The sequence below is a fragment of the Dermacentor andersoni genome, chromosome 7, assembly GCF_023375885.2.
Source record: "Dermacentor andersoni chromosome 7, qqDerAnde1_hic_scaffold, whole genome shotgun sequence".
NCBI classification, from domain to species: domain Eukaryota; kingdom Metazoa; phylum Arthropoda; class Arachnida; order Ixodida; family Ixodidae; genus Dermacentor; species Dermacentor andersoni.
The window spans coordinates 95,456,231-95,480,965 of record NC_092820.1 but is presented as its reverse complement, the minus strand read 5'-3'; the positions used below and the strand labels follow the sequence as shown (position 1 = coordinate 95,480,965).

At 44.6% G+C, this 24,735-nt stretch overlaps 1 protein-coding gene across 1 annotated transcript in view; it reads left to right on the top strand.

Moving 5' to 3' along the window:
* The window catches only part of LOC126534088 (N-acetylated-alpha-linked acidic dipeptidase 2-like), a 58,918-nt gene extending 34,630 nt beyond the window's left edge, over positions 1 to 24,288 (top strand). Inside the window, exons 9-19 of the mRNA XM_050181308.3 lie at positions 2,321 to 2,406; positions 6,995 to 7,114; positions 8,613 to 8,695; positions 9,559 to 9,690; positions 10,328 to 10,431; positions 12,047 to 12,140; positions 12,761 to 12,841; positions 13,971 to 14,136; positions 16,042 to 16,123; positions 19,114 to 19,191; positions 20,933 to 24,288. Of these exons, the coding sequence (XP_050037265.2) occupies positions 2,321 to 2,406; positions 6,995 to 7,114; positions 8,613 to 8,695; positions 9,559 to 9,690; positions 10,328 to 10,431; positions 12,047 to 12,140; positions 12,761 to 12,841; positions 13,971 to 14,136; positions 16,042 to 16,123; positions 19,114 to 19,191; positions 20,933 to 21,125 (1,219 nt within the window). The 3' untranslated portion in view covers positions 21,126 to 24,288. The remainder of the gene's footprint in view (positions 1 to 2,320; positions 2,407 to 6,994; positions 7,115 to 8,612; positions 8,696 to 9,558; positions 9,691 to 10,327; positions 10,432 to 12,046; positions 12,141 to 12,760; positions 12,842 to 13,970; positions 14,137 to 16,041; positions 16,124 to 19,113; positions 19,192 to 20,932) is intronic.
* Positions 24,289 to 24,735: the final 447 nt, after the last annotated feature.

Here is a 24,735-nt window from a genome sequence, read left to right as displayed (position 1 = left end):
GCTTGGTGTCCCCAGCGCCCACCGGTGGCTCAAAACGTGCCGGCAGCGACGCGCTTCGAGTATCGTGGTTTCAGTCGCTAAGCACTGCCTGCAGGCACCGGTGCATTTGACATTCTCGCGCCGCATGCAGGAAACATACTGCGACGTTAACAGCCTGGCTTTCGTGCGGAGCAGTATTGTTTCTACGGCCCCAGATAGCAAAAGACTTGGAAGGAAAGTGTCTCGCCATGTCTCTGCAGCCGTAGGTTCTCCCGTAATCTTTAAACACTTGTGCTCCCGTTTGAAAGTCGTTATATTTCGCGACTTCGTTGTCCGCACTCCGCCGCACAGCGTGTTAAACTGCCCAAGCATGGCGAGTCCATAGACTGAACATTCCGAAAATCACCGCGTTGCACGGAAGTCCATGAAGAAAGCATATTGCACAGTAAGTTTAATTCTAGAATCCTCCGACCTTACAGTGTACATTCCCTCGCACGCTCACTCACGAGAATAATTCACGCTCACCGACGTGTATTGAGGAAAGTGACTGACAGTCATCAATGTGCTCTCTGCCTGAAGTGGGCTCATTTAATTTTGACAGCAGCGCAGTTCCGAGTGGACAAGGATACACTGGAATTGTTTAGTTGCTTACACCTTGATAATCGACCAAAAGGGCGTTATGTGTGATACGGTAATCTCAGTCTCGATCGTAGCAAACGGAGGGAGTTTTTTGCCCCTGCACGGCTAACGAGGATGATTGTGCGTTGCAATACTGTTAATACGTACTATGTCGGCCGTCTTTAGCGGTTAAGTCGCTTGGAAGGGTGCTTTGTGTGCGTGTTCCTGTTGTGTACCTGCAGTCGTTAATTTACTCACTGGCGTTTTATTTCGTATATAGCAAATGTAAGCAAGCCTTTTCGTCAACCCTTTACACCTAAAGGCACAGGTGGTGTCTCCTTGTTTCCTTGCTATTTCCTTGCACTTCCTGTCTGCGCTCCTGGTAAGGCTGTCCGTTTAAAGTCCAAGGGCGATAACACCGTCGCCGCGCGTCGTATGCTATACGTGCGAGTGAAAGCGAGCGAAGGAGAAGCAGAGAGAAAACGCACCGTCTTCCGTCGTCAGAAAGGCCGTGGGGAGCTGGTAGAGAGGGAAGGAGGGGGCGGCTTGGACTCGCCAACAAGCGCGTACTATGCACAGGCACGCGCGGTCGCGTGCGCCGTATATTGAAAGGATTCAGCAGATGGCTCAGACCTTTGTGCGCCCTGTGTTCTCGCGTTTCTTGCGTTGAAGCGATAGACTGCACAAAGGTCACTTCGCTCGCTGCGGCTGCCGCGCTTGCTGACCCCAGCGTCCAGCGTTTTGACAAAGGCTGTCCGCGCTCGTCGAGTATGTTGTGTTCATTTATGATTGTGCGCGCTGACACCACGCTTGTTAATTCACTTAGTAAGCGAAAGTTTCCAAGTTTATACGGCCGATAAAACTGCACAATAAACGAGTTTTTAGCCAGAATCACACACACAGGAAAGGAGACAGCACGGGCGCTGTGTGGTTTTGGCGCAAAACTCGCTTTAGATGTCGGAGTCCAGCAGTTCATTCTTCGAAAATACAAAACTGCTATTCTTGCTTCGTATAGCTGTGTACTAGTTTGCTATCACAATCGATAATTCGCCTATCGGGTGAAAATGCGACTATTTTTAGTTGCGCCGTAAAATGTTTATGAAAAATTCGTGCGAATGAAACATTGAAAAATTATCTTAATTACCTATTTTCAACTTCGAACCTCAGTAATAAACAACAATATCAGAATTCTGTAAATTACACCTGCTAAGCGTTTTAGTAATGTCACTTAGGTTGTAAGTTCCTATATCCAATTTGTCCGCTTTACCTACTCTAAGACTTCTAGCTTATAGAACTGCGATATCTGTTTTTCGGGCAGAGTTACAGAGTTGAAAACTATAAATTATGCTTAAATTTTTTAAGCTAAACGATTTCTGGCATTTTCTGCAGAAGCTAAAGGGCCCTAAATCAAGATTTTGCTTGCTACCCTCGGTGTACTTCAGCTTTCTCTCTCAAATACAACACACTTCATTCGAGTTGGCCCAGCGGTTATCTCATGAGAGTATTTCTGCGTATTAAATTAATTTGACAAATGAAATCAGACTTGCCTCCGAGCTAAATCTGCCTCTTAGCACAAATTTGTTTTCCAAATGATCTGTTTGGTACTGCGAGTAATGCTTTACTCAGTGCATAAGTGGTCGATGGCGGAAAAATATTAATTAAATTGCGGAGTCAGTCGCCAAGTGAGAACTCTGTGAGGACGTGTTTTTGCTCTAATTTCCAGGGAAATGAAACTCGAAGTTCATCTGAAGAATGGTCTTGCGATGACATACAACGTCGTCGGAAAAATAACTGGTGTGGAAGAACCTGGTAAGCATCTCGACGCTTTTTGTGGGTGACGCTGCATGATGGTTTCTTACTGTGACAGCCTGTAGTATAGTTTGAATGATTACGTGCGTGTTTGTGTGTGTTTCATGAACCACGAACAATTCAAGAACGGCTTGCGCATTTGGAACTATACGCGGCGATATGACACATGCGGCGAAATATATATGGTTGTTGGAGGGTTTAGGCGCGGTCCTATCTTTTAGGGTAGAATGGCGCAGAGTGTCTGTCCAGTCCACATCGTTTCTTCCGGCCCTTATTTCGATCAGCGATCGACACAACATGATGCACCAACTGGCCCAACAGTCAACGCTTCAGCGCATGCACAAGTCCTCAAAAAGATTATGGGGCTTTACGTGCCAATACCACGATCTGATTATGAGGCACGCCGTAGTGGGGGACTCCGGAAATTTGGACCACAACGGGTTCTTTAACGTGTACCTAAATCTAAGTACGCGGGTGTTTTCGCATTTCGGCCCCATCGAGATGCGGCCACAGTGGCCGGGAATCGATCCCGCGACCTCGTTCTTAGCCGCCGAACGCCATGGCCACTAAGCAATTACGGCGGGTCACAGACCTTCATCACATGCGCGCCGTGCTTCTAGGAACCAGACATCACGTTACAAGATCGCGATGTCTTGCCGCTGTCTTGCGCTAGCTGATTCCAACTTGCGCCTACACATTCCTTATTTCATATACTCACCTAGTTTTTTGCCATTCTCGACTGTTCCTCCCTTCCCTTAGCAATCATTCTGTAACTCTAACGGTATACTGGTTATCTACCCTATGCATTACATGGCCTGCGCAGCTCAATCTCTTTATTTTAATGTCAACTTCAACTAGAATATCGGCTCTTGCCGTTTACTCTCTCATCCACACCGCTCTGTTCCGGTCTCTTAACGTTAAGCCTAACATTTTTCGTTCCATCGCTCTTTGCGTGGTCCTTAAGTTGTTGTCGAGCTTCCTTGTTAGCCTCAAAGTTTCTGCCCTGTATGTTAGCAATGCTAGAATGCAATTATTGTACACTTTTTTTTTCAACGACAGTAGTAAGCTCCCAGTCAGGATCTGATAATGCCTGCCGTGTGCAATCCAACCCATTTTTATTGTTCTGTAAATTTACTTCTCATGATCAGGGTCCAATGTGAGTAATTGACCTAGGTAAGCGTATTCATGTGCAGGCTTTAGGGGCTGACTGGCTTTCCTGAAATCTTATTTCCTTGCCTGGCTATTGAACATTATCTTTATATTCGGCATTTTATTCTCCAACTTGACTCTTACACTTTCTGGCTTCGGGTCCTCAATCATTTGTTTTAATTCGTCCCCACTTTTGCTGAACAGGACAATGTAATCTACAAACCAAACATTGCTGAGATATTCGCGGTTGATCTTCACCCAAGTATTAATTCCCAGTCCAATAGTTTGTATACTGGTTCCAAGCATGCAGTGAATAGCATTGGAGAGATTGTGTTTCCTTGCCTGACCCGTTTCTTGATGGGTAATTTTGTACTTGTTGAGAACCAAGGTAGCTGTGGAATCTTTGTAGACACTTTCCCAAGATATTCACGTATGCCTCCTGTACTCCTTGATTATGCAATGCCTCTACGAGTATACTGGTCTCTCTACTAAAACAAATGCATTTGCATAATCTATGAAAGCCATATAGAGAGGTTGATTGAACTCTGCAGATTTCTCTATTACCGCATTGTCGTCATGGATGTGATTCATTGTAGAATATCCCTTCCTGAGCTTATAGTTACGAAGATACGCACATAGACAAACTTATGAGCCTCAAGGTTTGGTAGAGAACTGTTTAAAATACGTATTTTGCGACTTCTAGCAGTCCTCACTGTTTGTCGCTTGGCCCATCACCTTTTCGCACTTCCGCAGCCATTTACTGTTCTTTGTGTGTCACCTACTTGTTTGTAGTTTTTCATTTATTTTTCTACCCTCACCCCGTGTTCAGGCAAAACCCAACTTTGATCTCCCCAGTGGTATACATGCAGATTTATTACTAGGGAAAAGCTGAGAAGCCGGCCTTAGCTACAGTTTTCTAGCGTTCCACTCAGCATTGCGATAAAGCAAAGAAAAGGAGAGGGTAAGTGTAGATGATCGCGGTGAAAAGAAAAGGCACTAATAACAGACACTGAAAAAATAACAGGAAACACTTATTACAGCCCAGTGTTTAGTTCAGTGCCTCTAAAAAAACGGTTTATCTATCGAAGCGTTTCATATCAACAGCGTGTGCACCCCTCGAAGCTGTACTCTTGTGCGCCAAAAAAAATTTACTAGCTCGCGCACACCTTTTCATTGCGTCCATTCAGGCGTCACAACACGGGCCGTCGAGAGCCATTGTAGGAGCCGCATCTGTACACTGAGTGTAGCCCTTTTGAGCAACTGCTGATGCTCGGTAAGGACAGCCTGCGCCGTTGCTGGTAATTCCCGGTGGCAGGACGCCACCGGTCACTCTTCGTGAAGACATTTCACTGCGCTCACACACGTCGCGGTTCACACTCGTCCTCTACAATCCTTCCTTCGCTCCTTCTACGAAGGCAGGAAGGCGCGCAACAACCTGTGCCACTTGATCACAAGCAATGGTTTTCAATTTGGCCAACTCGGGCCACAACACCACCGACGGTTCTCTACCGTCTTCCGTCATCAAGCTTTGTAGCGATGTAGTCAGGAGCAGGAGGTAGTCAATCCAATTTCACTGCGCAACCACATCGCCGCAAACGCTGCGGTGGCACCAAGATTGAGGTTAGCGAACTGTGGTGACACCAAGTGAAACGGAAACTATACGGCGCCGTAGGAACGGCGTTTGTTCGTGAAAAGGGGTACCGCCGACTGCCCGGCTCGCCGATATGCGATCTATACACGTATCTGGTTGAAGCAGTATTCAAGCCCGCGTATGACTGTGACATAAATTTGTGTTGCAGTTCTTTCGCGCCAAGTTGCAGCTTTAGCCATAATGGGCAAGTCCCTGTCGTTCGAAGTAAGCCTCTCGTGTGCGCGCATGTGCACGCACGCATGCGTTTTTAGCAGTGTCCTTGAATGGAGTTGGCGGGGAGGACGGTACATTTTATAGACTATTGCGACAGGACGGCAACCGCATGCAATTACAAGACAATGTCCATCCATAAACACAACAGCCATTGCGTACATTCCGATGAACGTCTTAAATTGTGTGTTGTTCAGTCTAAAACTCGTAATCAGTCATTCGTTCTTGTCTCTGTGTAGCGCTTGGCTCAGTGTAATAGGAACAGCATGATTTCCAAACAAAACCCTGCGCCACGTTAGGCTGCTTTCTGTAGCCAGTTGTGGTAACTTATAGAATATCATCATCAGCCTGTTTATGTCCACTGCGGGGCGAAGGCCTCTCCGTACGATCTTCGATCGCCCCCTGTCTTGCGCTAGCTGACCCCACATTGCGCCTGCGAATTACCCAATTTCATCACACCCGAGCTATTCAGATAATCACAGGGAACCCTGATAATGAGAAGAAAATTCATAGAAGAATAAAAATGGGCTGGATCTCATACGGCAGACATTGTCAGCGCCTGACTTAAAGCTCACCATTATTATTTAAAAGGAAGGTGTACAATCCGTGCATTTTACCAGTGCTGACATATGGAACAGAGACTTCGAGACTGACAAAGAAGCTTGAGAACAAGTTAAAGACCGCGCAAAGAGCAATGGAACGAAGATTGCTAGACATAACGTTAAGAGACAGAAAGAGAGCGGTTTGGATCAGAGAGCAGACGGGTATAGCCGATATTCTAATTGACATTAAGAAAAAAAATGGAGCTGGACAGGTTATGTAATTCGTAGGTTAGATAACCGGTGAACCATTAGGGTTACAGAAGGGGTACCAAGAGAAGGGAAACACAGTCGAGGACGGCAGAAGACAAGGTGGAGCGATAAAATTGTACAATTGGCGGGCGGTAGTTGGAGTCGGTTGGCGCAGGACAGAAGAAATTGGAGATCGCAGGGAGATGCCTTCGTCCTGCAGTGGACATAAAACAGGCTGATTATTATTATTATTATTATTATTATTATTATTATTATTATTATTATTATTATTATTATTATTATTATTATTATTATTATTATTATTATTATTATTTGTAGTAGTAGTAGTAGTAGTAGTAGTAGTAGTAGTAGTAATTTGCTTTCCTCGACGGCACATTCCTTCCCGTGACACCCTTTCTGTAAATCTAACTGGACCACCGGTTATCTGCCCTGCGTATTACACGGCATGGCGAACTCAATTTCTTCCTGGTAATTTATTAAGTATACGTGTAGCAACTGTAAACGCTAGAAATAAATAATGAAGGCCCGCACGAGACGAGCGTACACTGCACCTGTAAGCCTTCTTCCAGCGATATAGCGAAAGAAAGCTAACGGCAGGGGATCGTTAAGAAAAATGACAGGTCTACCAGCAAAATTTACCTGTTCTCTCTCTCACAGGCACTAATGGCGCCTCGTGTAAATAAACCACGCTTGCTTGAAAAAAAAATGATGTTGTTTGATGTCACCACTTATTTTCACTCTTCCTTTCCTGCCTTCGTTTCGCCAGAGAAACTGGTTTTGGTGGGGAACCACAGAGACGCGTGGACACCCGGCGCGTTCGACCCCGTCAGCGGCACGGTGGCGTTGATGGCCATCGCTGAAGCATACGGCAGGATGGCCCGGCAAGGTGAGATTCTTTCTTTTATTTTTTTTTTTTATTTTTTTTTTTGCTGTTAACGATCGTCGAAAATGTTCGTGCCACAGGTAACGTTTTTTTTTTTTTTTTTAACTCTTGGGATTCTGGCGTTGTGAGTGCCTTAACTTAAGCACACCGATAGAGCACACGTCCAGTTGATGACACGTTCTATATGCGCTAAGGCAGTTCAAAAAACATCTGCCGCACACCACAGCCGCACGCACGTAACTGCGACAATTTTTTTTTTCGATGCCATGCACGCGTATCGACGATTAGATCAAAGAGCTGGCGACGTTTCTGTAACGCGTCTTGTGGCACGATCCGAATTCAAGCACGCAGCGCCACCCTCTCCAGCTAGATGGCGCCCGACGGCTCGTATGCTTAAAGGCTTTACGTATGCTAGCCGGGTCGTGTTGTCTCTCTCTCTCTCGCAAACACATAGGGTGCTTTGCTTCAGTGGCCCACTCTACTGACCAATAGTTGTGTCATTTTGTCAGCTTTTCGCACTTCAGACTTCTTTTGAAAAAGCTCTGATATATGATCTCTTGATAAAACCGATGTAAGTAAAACATGTTATAGTATTATCGCTTTTATCTATCGAACCATACTATCCACGCGCGTTACTTTGATATCGTTGTGCAGAGAAAAGAAGCCACTACTCGGTCGTGAATATATTGCGTGCGGAGAAGGCGACGTTGTTGCTCCAGTAATGAAGGAATCGGAGCTAAATTTCGCCTCTCGCACGGCGTTCAGAAGGCGTAGCTCGGTAGTACGTTTGTCCTTCCAAGCGGGAATTGCCGCGTTTGACAGATCTCGCTACGCCATATTAGGTATAATTCTTTTGCGAATACTGGTGTTCACTGTGAATCGTAAGGACTACAAGTCTTCAATATGTTGCGAAAATTTCGCGCTTGCTCGCCTGTGCCCCGTGTGAAATCCCGTGCGGTATCTTATTTTAACTGTAGTGCTGTGCTGTTCGGTGGATGGCAATGTATTTCTTTCACGAAACTTCCTCCACGTGGCGGGCTTCCGCAGAACTGTTTTGCAATATCGTCCATAAAGTATTATTGTTATTTCTCCTTGCACGAGACGAGCGAATGGAAAGATTTGTGGCGTACAGCGGGCAAGCTCTTGTGTTCCCTCTGAGACACGCACCTAGATCTTGTTCCTAATTTCCTAGCATGGCCCGTGGATCTTGTATCCTAGCATAGAGCCGTCAAGATGCAGTACAGATGCAGTACAGAAGCAGTCCATATATATATATATAGAATAGAGAGAGAGAGAGAGAGAGAGAGCGGTACATAGGTAGATAGTAAAAACACAGTATCGGGCGAAGACTCACTCGCGGGCGGCAGTCTGTCTACCTCTACCGGCAACACAGTGCGTCTGTTAGCATATTATATTTGATTGCGTGAAACGACACTATCGAGAAAGAAAGGTGGAGTAAGCAACTGTCCCATCAATTCAAACCATTTCTGTATTTGCCCAGGTTGGAAGCCTCGACGCACGCTCGTGTTTTGCAGCTGGGGCGCCGAAGAGTTTGGTCTCATCGGATCCCAGGAATGGGCCGAGGTAGGGCACCGTTAACGAAGGTCGAGTGTCCCTATACTCTGAACAAGAAAAGTGCAAACGCCGTAGTAATGACTGCAAGCACGTTGACTTTCACGCCGCGTGTTGACTTTCACGCCGCGTGTTGACATTCTCAGAATCGATAGGTAGCTTTAGCAAAAGGAGGAATGTTGATATGCAGTGATTTAAACATTTGCTGTGTTGTTCGCTGTTTTTGACTTTCTGCATTTCCTCTGACTGTAGTATGATAGATGGTCATGGACGGCATTATAATGAAGCTCCCACCGTTCCCATAAACGTTGCCTAAACACGATTCTTGGAGAAATGGTTGTACAAGTGTTGGTTTATGGCGTTATGTCAAAATTGCTGAGTTTTCCTAATACATCCAGAGCAGCGTACGGCTTTTCTCGGACGTAACTTAACCTGACCCGACATATATGTTCTTTTGTGGGCTTGCAGATTGAATACCTGATTCTTTTGCCTTGTAACAATAGCTTATAGTATGGCCTCCAAAGTTGGGTGGCGAAGCGCGCGCATCCCCATCTCGGAGGCCATGCTTATAGTAGTGAGTGACGTATATCAACAGCGGCCTAACAAGGGATATTACAACGAAGAGCCGGCGTTCCCACAGGAGGACTTGCCTTCTACAATTTAAGAACTTCTCAATTCAAACTTCAGGCATCAGTTGTGCGACCGCTGTTAGCCACTTCAAGGCTCCATATTCCTGCGGATCTGTCTTCTTTGTATGCCGCTTACTGTATGACGAGTGGTCTATGAAGCATCGCTTCACAGGAAATCGCTACGGGTTGTTTTGTGTAATCTCAAAGCTTCGCCAAGCTTAACCAAAGGATCTCTGTTCTACGCAGCAACATCGCGTGCGGCTGAGTCATCAAGCTGTGGCGTACTTGAACGTGGACATCGCCGTTCAGGGAAACGGCACTCTGGAAGTGTCCGCCAGTCCCTTGCTGGCCCATTTGATCTGGCAATCATCTAAAAAGGTACGGCGGAAAGCATCCTAACTTGAGCACCCACACGAGTAGCCTTTTGGTAGCCAGCATGTCTAGTGTAATAATGTGTCTGGTGCCTTTTGGTATTAAATTCTGGCATGTGGCAAGCCAAAGGCAGCTTTTTAAGAGCCTCGTGTTCTTAAACAAAAAAGGCGGGGAACTTTGACCTCATGAGCACGTTCAAATAATAAAACTGACGTAACTTCTCGACGAAAGCGGGTAGGCTTGCCACAATCTCAACTGCACAGTGCTAAAAGTCGATTGTTGTTTCTTTTTCATTTTTCACGGCGTTTCTGAAAGACAACAGCCGTTTCCCTTTGTCACTCACATTCTGAGAAGGAATTCGCCAATTGCAAGGCCAGAATTATTGGTTGAAACCCCTGCACCTAGGCTCCGCCCTTTTCCTCATCTTGTTTGCATAGGTACAGCTACGAGGGCGAAAATGTCTGGTGAAAATTGGTTATAATATCACCGATCTTTTACTGATATTGTAACTGCATCAAGCGTCATTTTTTTCTAGACGCCACAGTGCCCTGTACTAGGAAGCAATCATTTTCACAAATCGACAGGTAGAGCGCAAGTTTTACGGTTTTGTGTTCTACAGCTTCACGCTGTGTTTATTGCGTAGATTCCGAATCCGGACAAGGACGAAGTTGCGCACGGGAGGTCGTCGGTGTTCGACACCTGGCTTGTGAACTCGCCGTCGTTCAATAATCCTGACACCGAGCCAAGGTACGCACATATGCGAAAATTTACATCTACTGCGGATTCTAAGCACTTGTGAAACAAAAAAAAAAGCGTGTGAAATGCATGCCAGTCCTATAAAAAAGTGATCTGTGGTCCTTCATTTAGGCCGCTTACTACGTGAACTTTTGTCGCTTTCAAGATTTCACCTAGAAACGTTGATTGACAACATCCTTACGATTATTTATCACTGGGAATTATTCTGGCGTCAACCAAGTGGTTCTTGGCCATTCAATGAGTCATGCAACATTGAATTTTGCCGCAATGAGACCCAGAACTTTCTTCGCAAACAGAAAACGAAGAGGCTTGAATGGGATAGAACGGGTGCGTCGGCCTCGATACATGTAAAGCGGTTCGGTGATTTCGCATTGCTCACTTTCAGCTACATTTGTGGAGCGTAAGTGCACTTCTCCGCGAGAATGAGAGCTATCTATATAATTATTATAACACATGTACCTTCAAATATAGTATATGCTTTACCTAAAAACACGAGTGAGCATCCTGCCCTTCACAGCGTCAATTGCGCTTTTGTTTTGCAACACATAGGAAGCAGTAATTGCTTTGCCGAGGCGAAAATAACGTGAGTAGGAGATTTCTCCTTAAAGGAACACTAAGGCGAAACAATAAATCAGTTTAGACTAAAGAAGCATTGTTTAAAAACCCTGCAGGCAGTCATTTAAAAAAATAGTTTGTTTATTAGATGAGAAAATGAAGGTCCAAGTATCAGTATTTGAATTTCGGGCCGAAACCCCAGCGCTGGTACGCCAGCATGACGTCAGGGATTCCGAAGTATGTTTTCGCATTTGGGCCGCATTCGCTGAATAAAAGTTCCCGAAACTTGCCATGTTTAATATTTGGTTCCTTTCGAACACAATGTAGTCAATCTGTACCGCTATATATAATTAGTAGGCCCTAGAAGATGCCATCAAAATCCAAGACGTCACAGCCCCCAGGTGCGGGAACCTAAGTAGGCGTCGCCACCCGTATTTCGTTCTTGCGCTTTTTCTGGCTTACCAAACGTCTTATCGTTGTAGGAGTGTTGTTTTTTGGTGTTGTATGACGCTAATTTACTGATGCAGAAATAATCATTTTTCACTTTAGTGTCCCTTTAAGCAGTTGGTCTTCTCAGAATATGAGGACCGATCAAAAATAATATAATATTTCCTTAAACATACGACAGAATATACTGCATTCAGTGCGCTATGGGCAGCCTTTGTCGAATAGTAGCGGACGTTTAATTTTCTTCCCGGCTTTATGCCACACAATTTTGTTTCATTAGTTCTGGAATGGTTGACCTTAGGATGTTCAATTTATGCTCGGCCTGCCCTGAAACCTTCTGTTACGAAAATACATCAATAATAAAAAGCCGGTAACAGTTATCTTCGTGCCTTACACATTTAAAACGGTTGCACCCCTTTGGGGTGCATATTTTTCCCACAGCAATACTCGTCGTCCGCTTTGCTTGCGTTTCCTTGCGTCATTCTGTGTTGACACATATGTCAAATTTGTCAGCAATGACGGCTGCAACATTTGACGGCTGCAACACCCTTTTGTAGGGCTTACGCACTGACCTGAAGCTCAATCGGTATAATGCTTTATTCAGGTTCCTGGATCTGGCATCGGACAGTGACTACGCGCCGTTCTTCCACGAACTTGGCATTCCTTGCGTGGACGTTCGGTACGCATGCCGTAACCAGGTAGGTCAGGTGGTTCGCATTATTAAGCAATGCGAGTACGCAAATGCTTGAAAACTTGAGTTTAATTTAGTTCGTGTTTGTTACTGTATCTTTATTGATTCGATAACTTAAAAATCAAATCTTGCTAATGCTTACTAACGCTAAGTAATACGCGGTGACTATATGTTTGATACTTTAGTTTATAGGGACTATTCCTGGTCAGAGGCACAGGTCTTTCATGCAGCTAGCTTGCGTGTTTGCTCATTATTTTCCTGGGTGGTAACTAAGTTATAAAGTTATGTCGTCCTAACTTCAAGATCTTTTTTTTAGATTTCATGATTTGGCTGAGCCTGGCCACACTGAATTCATCCGAGCGTTTTTTGCATATGTAGCAGTGCCTAACTGATTCATCAATTTCTGTTATTGTCATATCATTGCAAGAGACGTTATCACAGTTTACTTGTTCTGCATTTACAAGCTGCCCATTTGCCTGATATTTTCGTCAGCAACAGCGTTGCATGTGTTGAAGATAAATATGCTGTTTGGCATATGAATTCTGAGTTTCCGTTATACAGTATATATAGCATAATACTGCGAACAATATTTCTTGAACTTATTATTAACGTTTTATATTATTTCAGAGTTTCGACTCATGCCTGCCACTTTACCACACCATCTACGAGACGGAAATGGCTTACAAGATGGTCGACAAAGAATTTTCGGTAAATATCAAAGTTGTTGCGCAGAGTACGCTGCTGGATAGTAGGCACTCATTTTTAAAGAAGTGTGCTTGTGACAGCACGTATCTCAACGTGAATTTGGAAACGCTGCTGTTGTGTTCATGTTTTCCGAAAGTGGTGCCTCACGTAATTTTATAGGTATGCAGTGATGCGAGTCAGGTAACCTTTACTTTCCTCAAGTGGAGGACAGAGCTCTGCCATAAGCTCTGACTCCGAAGCTTTTCAAAGCAAGACATTATTCAAGATCAATATCTTGTCGACAATTCTTCCTATAAACAGGTAGATGCACTTCCTGATACGTTATCCTGCCCTACTACACCGGCGCTGCCTGTAAAAGTTATTTCGCCAGCCAAGGAGGAAGTAGAATTTGTGCAGTCCGTTACCACCGTTGAGACAGCCCTGTTTTTTATTATTATTTCTCTTTCAGCCTCATAGAGAGCGTTTCAGGAAATGCGTTCGACGATCCCCATGAATAGTGAAGATATATATTTGTTGGTTTTCTTCGGGATTACTCTTGCAGAAGTGGCAGACATATTAAAGAGAGTGGTCGTAGTAATTAAAGCGCTAATATAAAAATTAAGCAAATTTACTTTTGAAGAAGGAATGACAGACGGCCGTGCATAATTAGTGGAAGACCTGTAGCACTGCCTCATATGAGCCGATAGCCGCTTGCAGATTTGTAACAAATTGACGCTGGTAAGTTTTGTGTGAGGATTGACTCCAGCTCATTGCGTCCTCAAAACCGAAACCGAATCGTCGATTAACCCAACTGCCACGCCCTTCGGAGACGCCCGATTTGTTATGTCGCAGTGCGAGCCACTACAATTCCATAAACTAAGCCATGCTCTAACTTGCAGCTGTTTGTAGCGCCACACTAGCTGACTGTTGCTATCGCTGTCCCGTAAGAAAGTGTCCTATTCATACTGCGCTTCATTTGCACAATTCAAGGTCAGAGCAAGCGCTCGATAGCTGGAAGCATGCGGTGTGGCTAGAATGTATCCGTACACTCCTTCTCAAGTACTTACCGGCCACTTCCGTCTCCCAATACCTGACTGTATTAATCGTTTTTGTTTGTTTGTTTTGGTTTGCTTTCACCGTATGTGCCGGCCAGTTCCTTCGGGCCGTCACGCAGCTGCTGGCGTCGGCAGCGCACTTACTGGCGGTGCCGGCGCTGCTGCCCCACACGGTTCGTCCGTACGCAGCGGCACTCAACGAGAGCCTGGCCGAGCTGCGCGTGCTGTACGCCACGCACATCGAGGACCAACGAATCGACGTGGGTACGTGCGGCACGCGAAACGTGATGTAATGTCCGACGCGTAGGAAGAGTGGGAAAAAGGAATGACTGGGCCGCTTCTACCTACGGGAACGTGCTAAGAAACGAAAAATAGGGGAGAGCGAGAAGTGCCAACTGTGGCAACCTCACAAGAACGGAAGATGCATAAAGCGGTGCTATTCTTTATTCTTGTCTCCTGTATATATATTCGTCTAACATGTTTCGGCAAATGGGTTGGAATGCGTGACAGAGGGGCACTATGCTTTTTGCGTAAAATGCCTGTTCTTTATCAACGTATAAATGTTATTGGTGGTTCAAGAGGAAAACGCAAGTAAAAGCGCTTTGAAAGCCACCTTATTAAGTTTCGCATGTTTGAGAGACTTCGCACAAAAAAACGACTACAGGATCCCTTTGTTGTATTTTGCCTAGCCGGACGCGAGCGGTATATATGAGCGTTGTAAAGCTAGACGCCCTGTTATCACTTGATGCGACGAGCAAGCTTTAATGGGGAACACGTTAGACGATAGGCGTTAATATTTCGAGCGCAGAGCGGCGCCTGTCAGAAAATTTACCATGAAAATTCGTACCATACCAGCAACCAATTTACTCAATTGACAATGCAAAAAACCTTCATAAAGACAAAGATTTAATGGTGATTGATTTACGGCGAAAGGCTAACGTGCTTCTTACTTTCTATAGTCAGAGATAGGCCTCTTTTTTTTTTCAAAGGAGTATGTTACAAGCTTTCCCTTTTCATTTAGAAAAATCCTGACAGCATACAGTGATCGTGACGTTGTGTGGCAAATATATTCATAACACCTGGTACAAATAAGTACATTTACAAAGGTGTTGTGGCACCTACGCAAGTGGCTTTCTCCCCATGCAGGTTAAAAACCCACCACCATAAACGCTCAGCCATGTCAGCAACGAGGTTCCCATTCAATATGCAGTGATCTTCACGCGCTATAGTGCAAAATGCTGACATTGTCACACTATTTCACTCTTTCAAACGATGGTTACTATATATCATTATTTATAACAAACTATTTGAATTAACTTGTCATGACTCACTGGCTGACATATCGCACAAATATTTAAAGCGGCTAGGGCAGGCTAGGGAACGTCGGTGGCAAATCTAAGGAAGAAAAGAAAGTGGAACCGCGCAAATGTGGACGATGAGGAGTGAGCAGAACCATAGATTTTCGTGCAAGAACTACTAGAGGGAACTATGGCCCTGGGATCGTTCAGCCAGCGTGGGAACGATGGAAAATACATCGATTTTCTTGATCTTCGTACTTGTGGATGCAGCCTTTCTTGTGGATTTGTCTGTTACGCTTTACCTGTGTTCAGTATCCTAAGTTTCAAAGCGACCTATACTTTCCCAAGTGCAGAAAACTGCGCGAACACGCACAATCGCTACTATAAGTGCAGCTGCTCAACCTGGCGAGGTGGCCAAATCGAAACGCGTAAAGTGGTCTCAGCACGCTGGCTTGCCCGCAAGATATTCATAAGGCCGTTCCATGTCGATGCCTGCGCCCGTGGCGTAATGGTTTCAATTGCGGACTCGTGTACTATAGGTCCTCTGCTCGAATCCTGCCGTCGGACAGTTTCAGTAATGTTTACTTGTTTATTACACAGTGCGTTGTTGCAAATTACGAATTTACGAAGTCGCGGGGCGTTTTTGACGTTAGGAAAGCGCATGGAATTACGTAATGTTATTTATCCAAAGTAGGAGCTGTATAAGAATGCGTGCCCTTCTTTTGCCGTGGTAATCTAGAAGTACAGTGTTTGTGTTTCGATGGCGGTTTCTAATTCGCTAGCGTGGGAACTGTTTATCTTCCTCGAAAGTGCGTGACCAAGGTTAGTTACCGCTTCTTGGTTTGTCATTCTGGTTCGCTACTCATCGCAGGGCCACTAGTGTCAGCCGTGGAAAGCTTCTCGAGGGCCGCCGATGCTGTCGAGCAGGAGAGGCACCATAGCAAAAGTTTCAGGTAAGGAGAGGCGGATCCCTGCTTCAAGTATCATTCCGGTTGAGGCTAAACTTGCAATTATCCTGACCTTTGAACGTGTGTGCGCGTGTGTGGCGAGAAATATTGGGTTTCATTGTTGTAATTGTACATAGTAGAGTTGCACAAAAGTACGTAGCTATTTCAGACCTGCCAGCTATAACATTGCAAGATGCACTATATCTAAGCAAAACATAGTAAAGTTTAGTGAAAATTAAAAAAAAAAGCCATTGACTCCTTTTAAATATTCGCTGACTATTTTGTTGGGACGTTGTGGACAGCCACTTTGCTATATAGTCGCAGCTAGAGTTATTTACGCCGCAGACAAACTGAAACGTTCATGAAGTTTACTCATGGTATGTTTATGTAATGGCGGGTAAAATTTCATTCTCCGTTAGACATTCTCTCTTTAATATAGCGCCAGGCAATGCTACAGGTAGGGTCGAATAATGAAATGGGACCGTATTTGGGAAAATTCCTTTGCAATCATTGTTCCCCAAAGTTGGATGAATATCGCAGATCGTGAAATTACTGGCGCCGTTACGACAATCGTAAACAATCTCTCAATATTGGGGTATTTATTATAGAGTTCGCATTCATAAAAAGTGTGCAAGCATGCTGTTTCGATACGTGTATTGTGATATCACCTCGTGTTGACACGTGGTGATGAGAATAACTCAGGTGCAGCATAATATTAGCGGCGGACCGGGGTAATTGTTAGTTCTCGGCATTTTCACCAGTACCAAAAATATCGCGTCGGCACTTCTGTGAACTACACGCCCAGACGCCAGAAATGCGACATCGAGTCATCTAGTAGCGTAGTAGTAGTCATTTAGTAGTACAGCGAGAATGTCACACAGTCACCTAGTTGATAGTGGCACCCTTACGATGTCTCTTGGAGTGGCGTTGAGAGCCAGGGAGTGCCACGCGTCAGAATGGCTTCATCTTTAATGAAAATGTGTGACAGCTGCGCTGATGTTTTCTCAGTGATTCTGTAATGTCGCGTAGGTCTGATAGAAACATTTTTTTCTGAAACAGACCATCGTCTCACAATTTTTTCCCAAGGTAATCTTCCCCAACGCTGCAACACCGAAGAGGCTGAGTTAATTAAGCCCCTTCGCCCCCATGCCATGCCATATGTAGAGCCAAGCATCATTAGTGAAACAGACTGCCAAGATTGTGAAGGCTACTGAGCAACAAGGCAATATTACAACGCGCACCTCACTACACGTACAGCAGTGGCTGTAAACGATAATGGCAGTGTGGTCATTTGGGCGAATTTTCTGCTATATGTCGTACATTATTTGCTTGTTTGAGGACCAAAATGCGCTTCTACCGGATAGCCAAGCTTTTTAGCAGATTCAAGATCAAGATTTTCTTTGCTAAACTTGAGCAGATTCGCGAGAATATTGAGCAGTTTCTAGTGCCGTTAAACAGCAAGATACTTCGCTCCAGCGGAATCATAGCGGTAATATAAATTTTTTTTCGGCGTTGGAGAACATTAGGCGTCTTTCATGAAGTACTCAGTAAACAATTTGTTGTTTTAGTAAACAAATGTTTTAGATCTGCTTTTCTTACACTTGTGGCGTCACACGACCAATTAAGTTATTCTAGCAGCCCTTTGAAGTGCCTGCTTGCTAAAATCGAAATCAAATGCGATTGAGATGCGAGGTTTGCTGAAATACATTTTTCGCAGCTACAGTTTTATTACGGTTGGGATGGCGTGTCTTTAGCTTATGTGGAATTATAATACTAATCCACGGATTTTTTTTGGGGGGGGGCAGACCATGTAGCTGAACTGGAATGTTGTGTTAGCATAAATATGTTTATAAATAGTGTCAACGCTCGATTTTTGTTATCTGGATACATCCCCAGGCGCCTCCAAGCGTGTGCGCATGGCCCTTTAACATGGCGTCATATAAAACAACGCGGGCTTCCGTCGATATGTTCTCCTTTATTCTGCGCCTATATCGTGTACGCTTTTGTTTCATTTAGTTGGTTTTTTCAGCTCTTTTCGATACGTAAGACATTACGGGATGTTCAGCTTCTAGTTGTGTTGTGAGCGCCTCAAGCATGAGCCGCCTACAGAAAACGATGCCAGAAAACAGATACATTAAGCTGAATTCTTGCTGGAATCTATGGAAGCAAAAACAAACAACTAGCTGTTGTTGTCTTTAGTGCAAGCTGACAAGTGACGCATGGCACACAACTCAGAGCAAAGAATTCATAAGCAAGCGCGCGAGAACGGTGTGGCAGTCGAAGAGAATGACGACAGATCTGCCAAATAGATGAATAAGGGTTAAGGATTTGCGCTAGTCACTTCAGCATATAATACCAACTAACCCGGTCTCACACCCTGATTAAGGAGAGTCTGCGCGGCCGGCTGCAGAAGTAATCCGTCACAAAGCTCATGTAAGTGGTGAAACAAGTTTCCAAATGTACGGCTAATTGACCTTATCGAGTTAAGACATAAACTTCGTATAATTTCGAATGACTATTGCACTTGCGGTGACACGCAATACGCCCCCGGAACCAAGAATGCTTTAAGCGTAGTATGTTAAAGTGCAGCGCCTGTTATAATTGCTGAATATATGATGGAACGTTTTCCTGCATGTGTAGGAGCGAAGGTCCGTTCGTGATAGACAAGCTGCCGATGACTTGTGTAGGCTTTGTCCTGCGCCAGTTTGTGTGGTATTTATCCTCAACTTTCCTTTTTTTTTCGCACAGAAGTGTAAAGAAGCGCAAGTCTCTTCCCATGACCATTTAAGTACTGCGATACTGGGTGCTTAATATAGCCTTCCATGTAGGCTTTATCAAATATTATGCGAGGTGTGGCGTGCTTCCCATGATCTTTTGCGCGCAGCATTTCCTGTGCGCAAAGAACACACAGTTTGCATGTTTTCTAGTGGGATGCGTCATGTAGCAAGCTGCATGCGCGCGTTAAATATATTTCGAAATCTTTATTCCTTTCTTAGAGGCATAAACAACAAGCTGATGCTTTTGGAACGAGTGTTCATCGACAGTCCAGGCGTTCTTGCAGGGAACATGTACAGGTGAGATGTCGTAGCAATTGTATAAGTTTTACTGTTTCGAGATTAGGTGATCTGGGATCCCTTCAGCACCCCAGCCGTAGTAATGTTGAAAATTATGCGTGACGCAAACTAACAAGTTCCATTAAAACATTCGTTTCCATGCTTCCTGAGTCGAATGCTGCAGCAAAAATGCGTGATAACTACAGCGTCTTGGCCTCGGGCACACGGCAAACCATCCAGTGTATGTCGCAGCTAAAGTGTACGATACCTAATTTCATGGAACGAATGAGGTATTCGACAGCAGCCCGAAAAGCTTCTCATTTATGCCAACTAACAAATAAAAGCAATGAATTATTGCAAGCCGCATGCGAATGCGCTGTAAATGACTTGGAGCATATAGTAAACAGTCTTGCTTGTGCCAGAGGATTAAATTTTACCCTCATAGATTTTTTTAATTCAAGTAAATATGGATAGCAGAAACGCTGTAATTGAAACAGCCGAGTGCCTCGATTGGAATGGTATGCACTTAAAACAAATATTTAAATTGCAGCAACTGCTTAGAGAACAATTCTGAGAAAATTCAGGAAAGCATAGATTACTTTGGTGCTGTCACCGAAAAGAACAATGATTATGTGCTCAATTATAGAAACATGTCAATAACATATATTCAGTAATGCCAGTCATTCTTTTGGACAGCCAGTTTTCTTCATTGTTGCTCGCGGTTTGTTTGTTTTAACTCAGCGAGGTCAGCTCCTATCGACCTCACATCACGCGTTTGTGCGCTTAGTGCAAAACGTCGCAAATGAATATCAACTGTAGTAAAACAGTCTTGATGTCATTTAGCAATAGACAGAGCCCCCTCTCATTTTATTATTCTCTGGATCAAACTTTAAAGAGTGTCTCAATATAACTACTAAGATATCATTCTAACAAAACAACTTTCTTTTTCTAAACACATCGAATAGGTAAACGGGAAAGCTCTAAAGAAATAAGTTATTTGCACCGCACTTTAGCTAAAACCTCTCGCCATAGTAAACTGCTATTATATAAAATGTTTATTCGCCCTGTTCTAGAATACGCATCTGTCATTTGGTTTCCCTATAGACACTGTGAAATAAGTTATCCGTGTCAGCTAAAATCTTCCCGTTTCATTTGCCAAAATTACAGCCGCAGTTTCTCACCAACACATGCTTAACAATCTCTGAACATTTAACCATTACTTCACTTTAGGGCATTGAAGCCTTAGAACATTTATATGCAGTTAATAACTCTACCTCTGGTCTTTTAGATTAGAACTATATCACATTTACTAACGAAAGTTGTACCAGTAGCTCTCACGCCTTGAACATAACACCTATTTTCGCTCGTACTAACACATTCAACGTGTCTGCGCGACTTGCCCCTTCTTTGCATTATGCATTCAAATACATTTTTCCCACATATAATTGAGCTTTAGGATTCTCTACCCGGTAACTTTCATTCTTTATCACTAAAAGATTTTATAGCTTCCACTTGTAAGCACTTCGCTGACATGTAAAACGCTTCTTTTTAATCATTCATTTTTTTGGACATGTGCCTGTTTTTTAATGTATGATGAATAGTAATGCATAATGTCCCCAATCCCGCTACAGCCCTTTATCGGGCTGCAGTATACGTAAATTTAACAAATAAAATTAATAAGTAATAAAATGTCCTGCGAGATGTGATTGAGGCCTCGTCGAGTTACTCCGTCATCTATTTGTACTTTTACTCACTCTTTTAGGAACCACACGTGGGCAAGCTACCTAAGCAAGCACGTTGTGTTCGGCGTCAGCTTCGATGACGCCAACGTCGGGTCGCGGTTCACCGCCCTGAAGCGAGCCCTCGTCGATGCATCGTCCCTTGCTGCGCCGCTGATAGCCTCGTTGACGTACCGCATCAGGGCAGCTGCAGACATCCTCATGGACGCGCTCTGATGAATCCTTGACGACAAACTCGAGTCGGGGCCCGTATGCTGCCGCATCGGTTGTGCGCTGTTCAGGGAGGCTTGAATAAGTGCCCTTACGCAGCCGCGGCGTTAGGCCTGCGCTGGCAACGTCGGCGCCCAAAGGTCAAATTCATGACCAGACGGACGGAATTCTTGATGTGTCATCATGCTACCTTCGGCCTCATACTTTATTTTGACGCTTGAAAACACCACTGGCTTTTCCAGCTGACACAGACCGTACGCTAATTGCCACGTAGGGTGTACGCTGACCGATTCCTTCTGTTTTAACGTCACTGCGGCTGACGAGAAGAAAAAAAACATACTGTGCAGCGTTCAAGCCAGCGGCCGCTTCTTTACTTCAAGGTGCTTTATTGGATGTATTGCGTTCACTTCGTAAGGAGACAGTGTACTTAATATTTGAAGACAGTGCAAAAGAATAAGGGTTGCAAAAACTGAGTACAGCCCAAGTGCATGTTGCAGATCTTTGGTTACACCTTGAACAATTTTCTTCTGGTTGCACGCCGTAGTGAGGGTTGCACTTGTGTAGTCACCTTCACTAAGGTAGGATTAAAAGCAGGAGGCAAGGTTGTGCTAAGACCATGCTCAGTAAGACGCGGCAAGTGTGCTCATGGCGGATAGTAAGATTCTCCATGCTTAAAGAGCATGTCGCCAACATACTTCATCGTGTCAAATCTTGAGCCCCGCTTGTACCTCAAGAAAGCAGTGGCCATTCAGAAGATTCCCTTTACGAAATTACTTATGTATATTCGAAACAACTTGGTCAAGCAGTGTTGCTGCATTCAGTTTATTTGTACGAGAACTGGCACGAGAACGCGCCATAACTTAGCGCCCAACAACAACGAATGCGTTATTCGGAAACTTCCTTAGCATGTAAAATGTGACATCGTTGTTGTCTTCTCTTTCTTTTCACCCAGTTTGTACTTTCAATGTAGGCTGCATTCTTAAACTTCGAATAGCGCGCTGAGAAAAGGACAAGAGCAAAGGGGAGACGTGCTACAACGAATTCGACGCTGCCCTATAACCGTTTGGTCATCTTCCTTTTGATCGTGCGCTAGTTGTTTTTCAAACATATTTATTATCGCACCTTTCCCTCACCTCTTTGTCGTGCCGATGTCGACTAGGCTGGACTACTACTGCCTCGTTAGGGTTGGGCCATAAGGCCCGTCACTTCCAGGTAAGCAATGAAGGTATCTGGTATGCGCTTCCGCTAATAGTGGTTTCGAACGAGTCAACTCCACTCTTGGAATCTTGGTGATGTGGAGATAAGCCAGGAAAAAGCCGGACTTCTGGGCAAATTGCACGTGAAAAGGACCCTATCCCGCTCGATGCGTTTGCCAACCCAGGCCTCCCGCTTTCTTGCTTGACTCAATTCTCCACACTTGCATGTTAGCATCCGGACACATGTGGGCGACAGCTCAACTGACTTGTCGAATCGGCCACTGCGCCTATACCGGGCGATTAACGAAATCGAATGAAAATTTATTCGCCCGTAGGCACGCGTACAAGTGTGGTACATATTACTCTGTCATCCAATAACGGTGCATGCATTGAGTACAATATACGCATCGCACATCAAATACATCGTACTCGATATAAACAAAGGAGCAAACAAAGCAGTACATGGCGTCTACTTGGGACAGGCTTTGCCATGTCCACTTCAACAACACTGTTACAGTATACATGCGAAAACTATTGTCAGCCTCGAATTCATGAATGACAATCGGGGCACTTGCAGCTTACTCCGGCAAACATAATTTGGCCATCATTCTGTCTGAATAAAAATTTGCCTCGACAGATGGTTAGGTACCGCGTAGACCAGCTGCGAAGAAACTCGGCAAAGAACAGCTGTTCTTCTAGATGACGCCATAGTATCGCCCGTAGTTCGCGCAGTGTGGGTTGCGTTGCTTTATTTTATTGCCGAGATTGCTTTGCATTGTTGCGGAAGCACCAATAAACGTGGCTAGCGCTTTAATAGACGAGACCTCGCCGCCGTGGTGGCCGCACGGTGGATACTGCAAAACATTCTTGCAACCAGCTTCCAGAAGGCGCGTGCTATGACACACTCCGTCACCACATGAGTGTTGGTCTCTTTTTGTGCACAGTGTGTGCATTTATCATTTGGTATCTCTTCACAGCGTTCAAGCCTGGCTCGTACGTAGAATTCCCCGCTGATGTGGCCAATAAAAATTTAATCGAGACGGCAAATCAGGTGAAAGCGCGGCTGTCCATATTTGTGTAGTATAGCTGTGCCTGGAGGTATACAGCTGTCGCGCACAACATTTCACAAAGCCTCGAAATTGGTGTCGCACGCCACTTGCTATTTGTTGTTTGTACAAGCTGTCGCTGCTGCCTGACTCCGGCCGACACTGAGCATCTGTGGTGTGCGTGGTTCTGTCCAGCTATCGCAACAGCGCGATCCAAGTGTGCGCCAGTGAAATACGTGCGTGTATCGGGGAGCACAATGTATGGGTGTCATAGGTAAACCTAGGGATACGGGCTCGTTCCGAGTTACGTATTCTTCACTCGGTACGAAAAGTTGAGTTCATGGATGGCAATTCAACAAAACCATGCACCTACGGTTGCATCCGTCTCGTTCCGAAAATCTAGTGGGCCGAATGAGTCGAAGCGTTTGTACTATAAGCGACGTTTTACTTGCGCGCGATGTCCGGGAGTTGTCCGGATGGTTTGCTGAAGTACGAGTCCCTTTCCCTTCGCTCCCGTATTTAGCTCACTGTTTCTAAATGATTCAGTCATAAACTTGCCCAAATTCACGCCCTGCTGACGTGCATTGTTTGATTTAAAGAGCACTGTAAAGGCAAGAGTCTCCTTTTAATTTAAGTGTCAGTTATTTAATCTACTCCTTAGTTCCGAAAGCACATCAACCCCTTCTTACCTTTTCACGTGCTTTACTCTGTCAACGAACTGTGACGTGTGTGTGTGCTTTTTACATCACAACTAGAAAATGTGTGCTTTTGTATTTGTGGAATGTCAACCAGGTGGATCTGTTTATCATATACAGTTGCCGTTTAGGCTACACATTTCCGTAATTCATTGCGTTCTATTTTGGTGTCACAATCTTCTTTTTTGTTGTTCTGCCACGAACACAATGTTCAATAAAACTTGAGAGTGAAGACCGCGATCATCACATGCCTATGAAAATAACTACATCATAGGCTCCATTACACTGATCTTGAAGGTACGAAGTACTGCGATATGTCTGTGCGGTTTGTGCGGGAAAACTTGCAAGATCGTTCAGAGACCTCTACGAGAACTACCGAAAAATCTTAGCCATTGCGAAGTGTGCAAATGTGCAAACCTGTGCCCAGTTGTAAGCAATGTCCTTCACTGCGTTCACGACAGTGTGCAACAATTTTTTTAAGTTCAATCCAGAAATGGTTCATGCGTAAAATGGAGACCATGTAAGTGATCTCTTGTTCAGGTACCACGCAAGATGCTGCACCTTTGTAAAATTTGGTAAGGTTTCTTGAAACAATTGTCTCAAAACTGCACAGCGGGTTCTGAGGGACACCGTCGAGGAGGATCCCGGGATAATTTTGGCTATCACTCGTTTCTTTAAC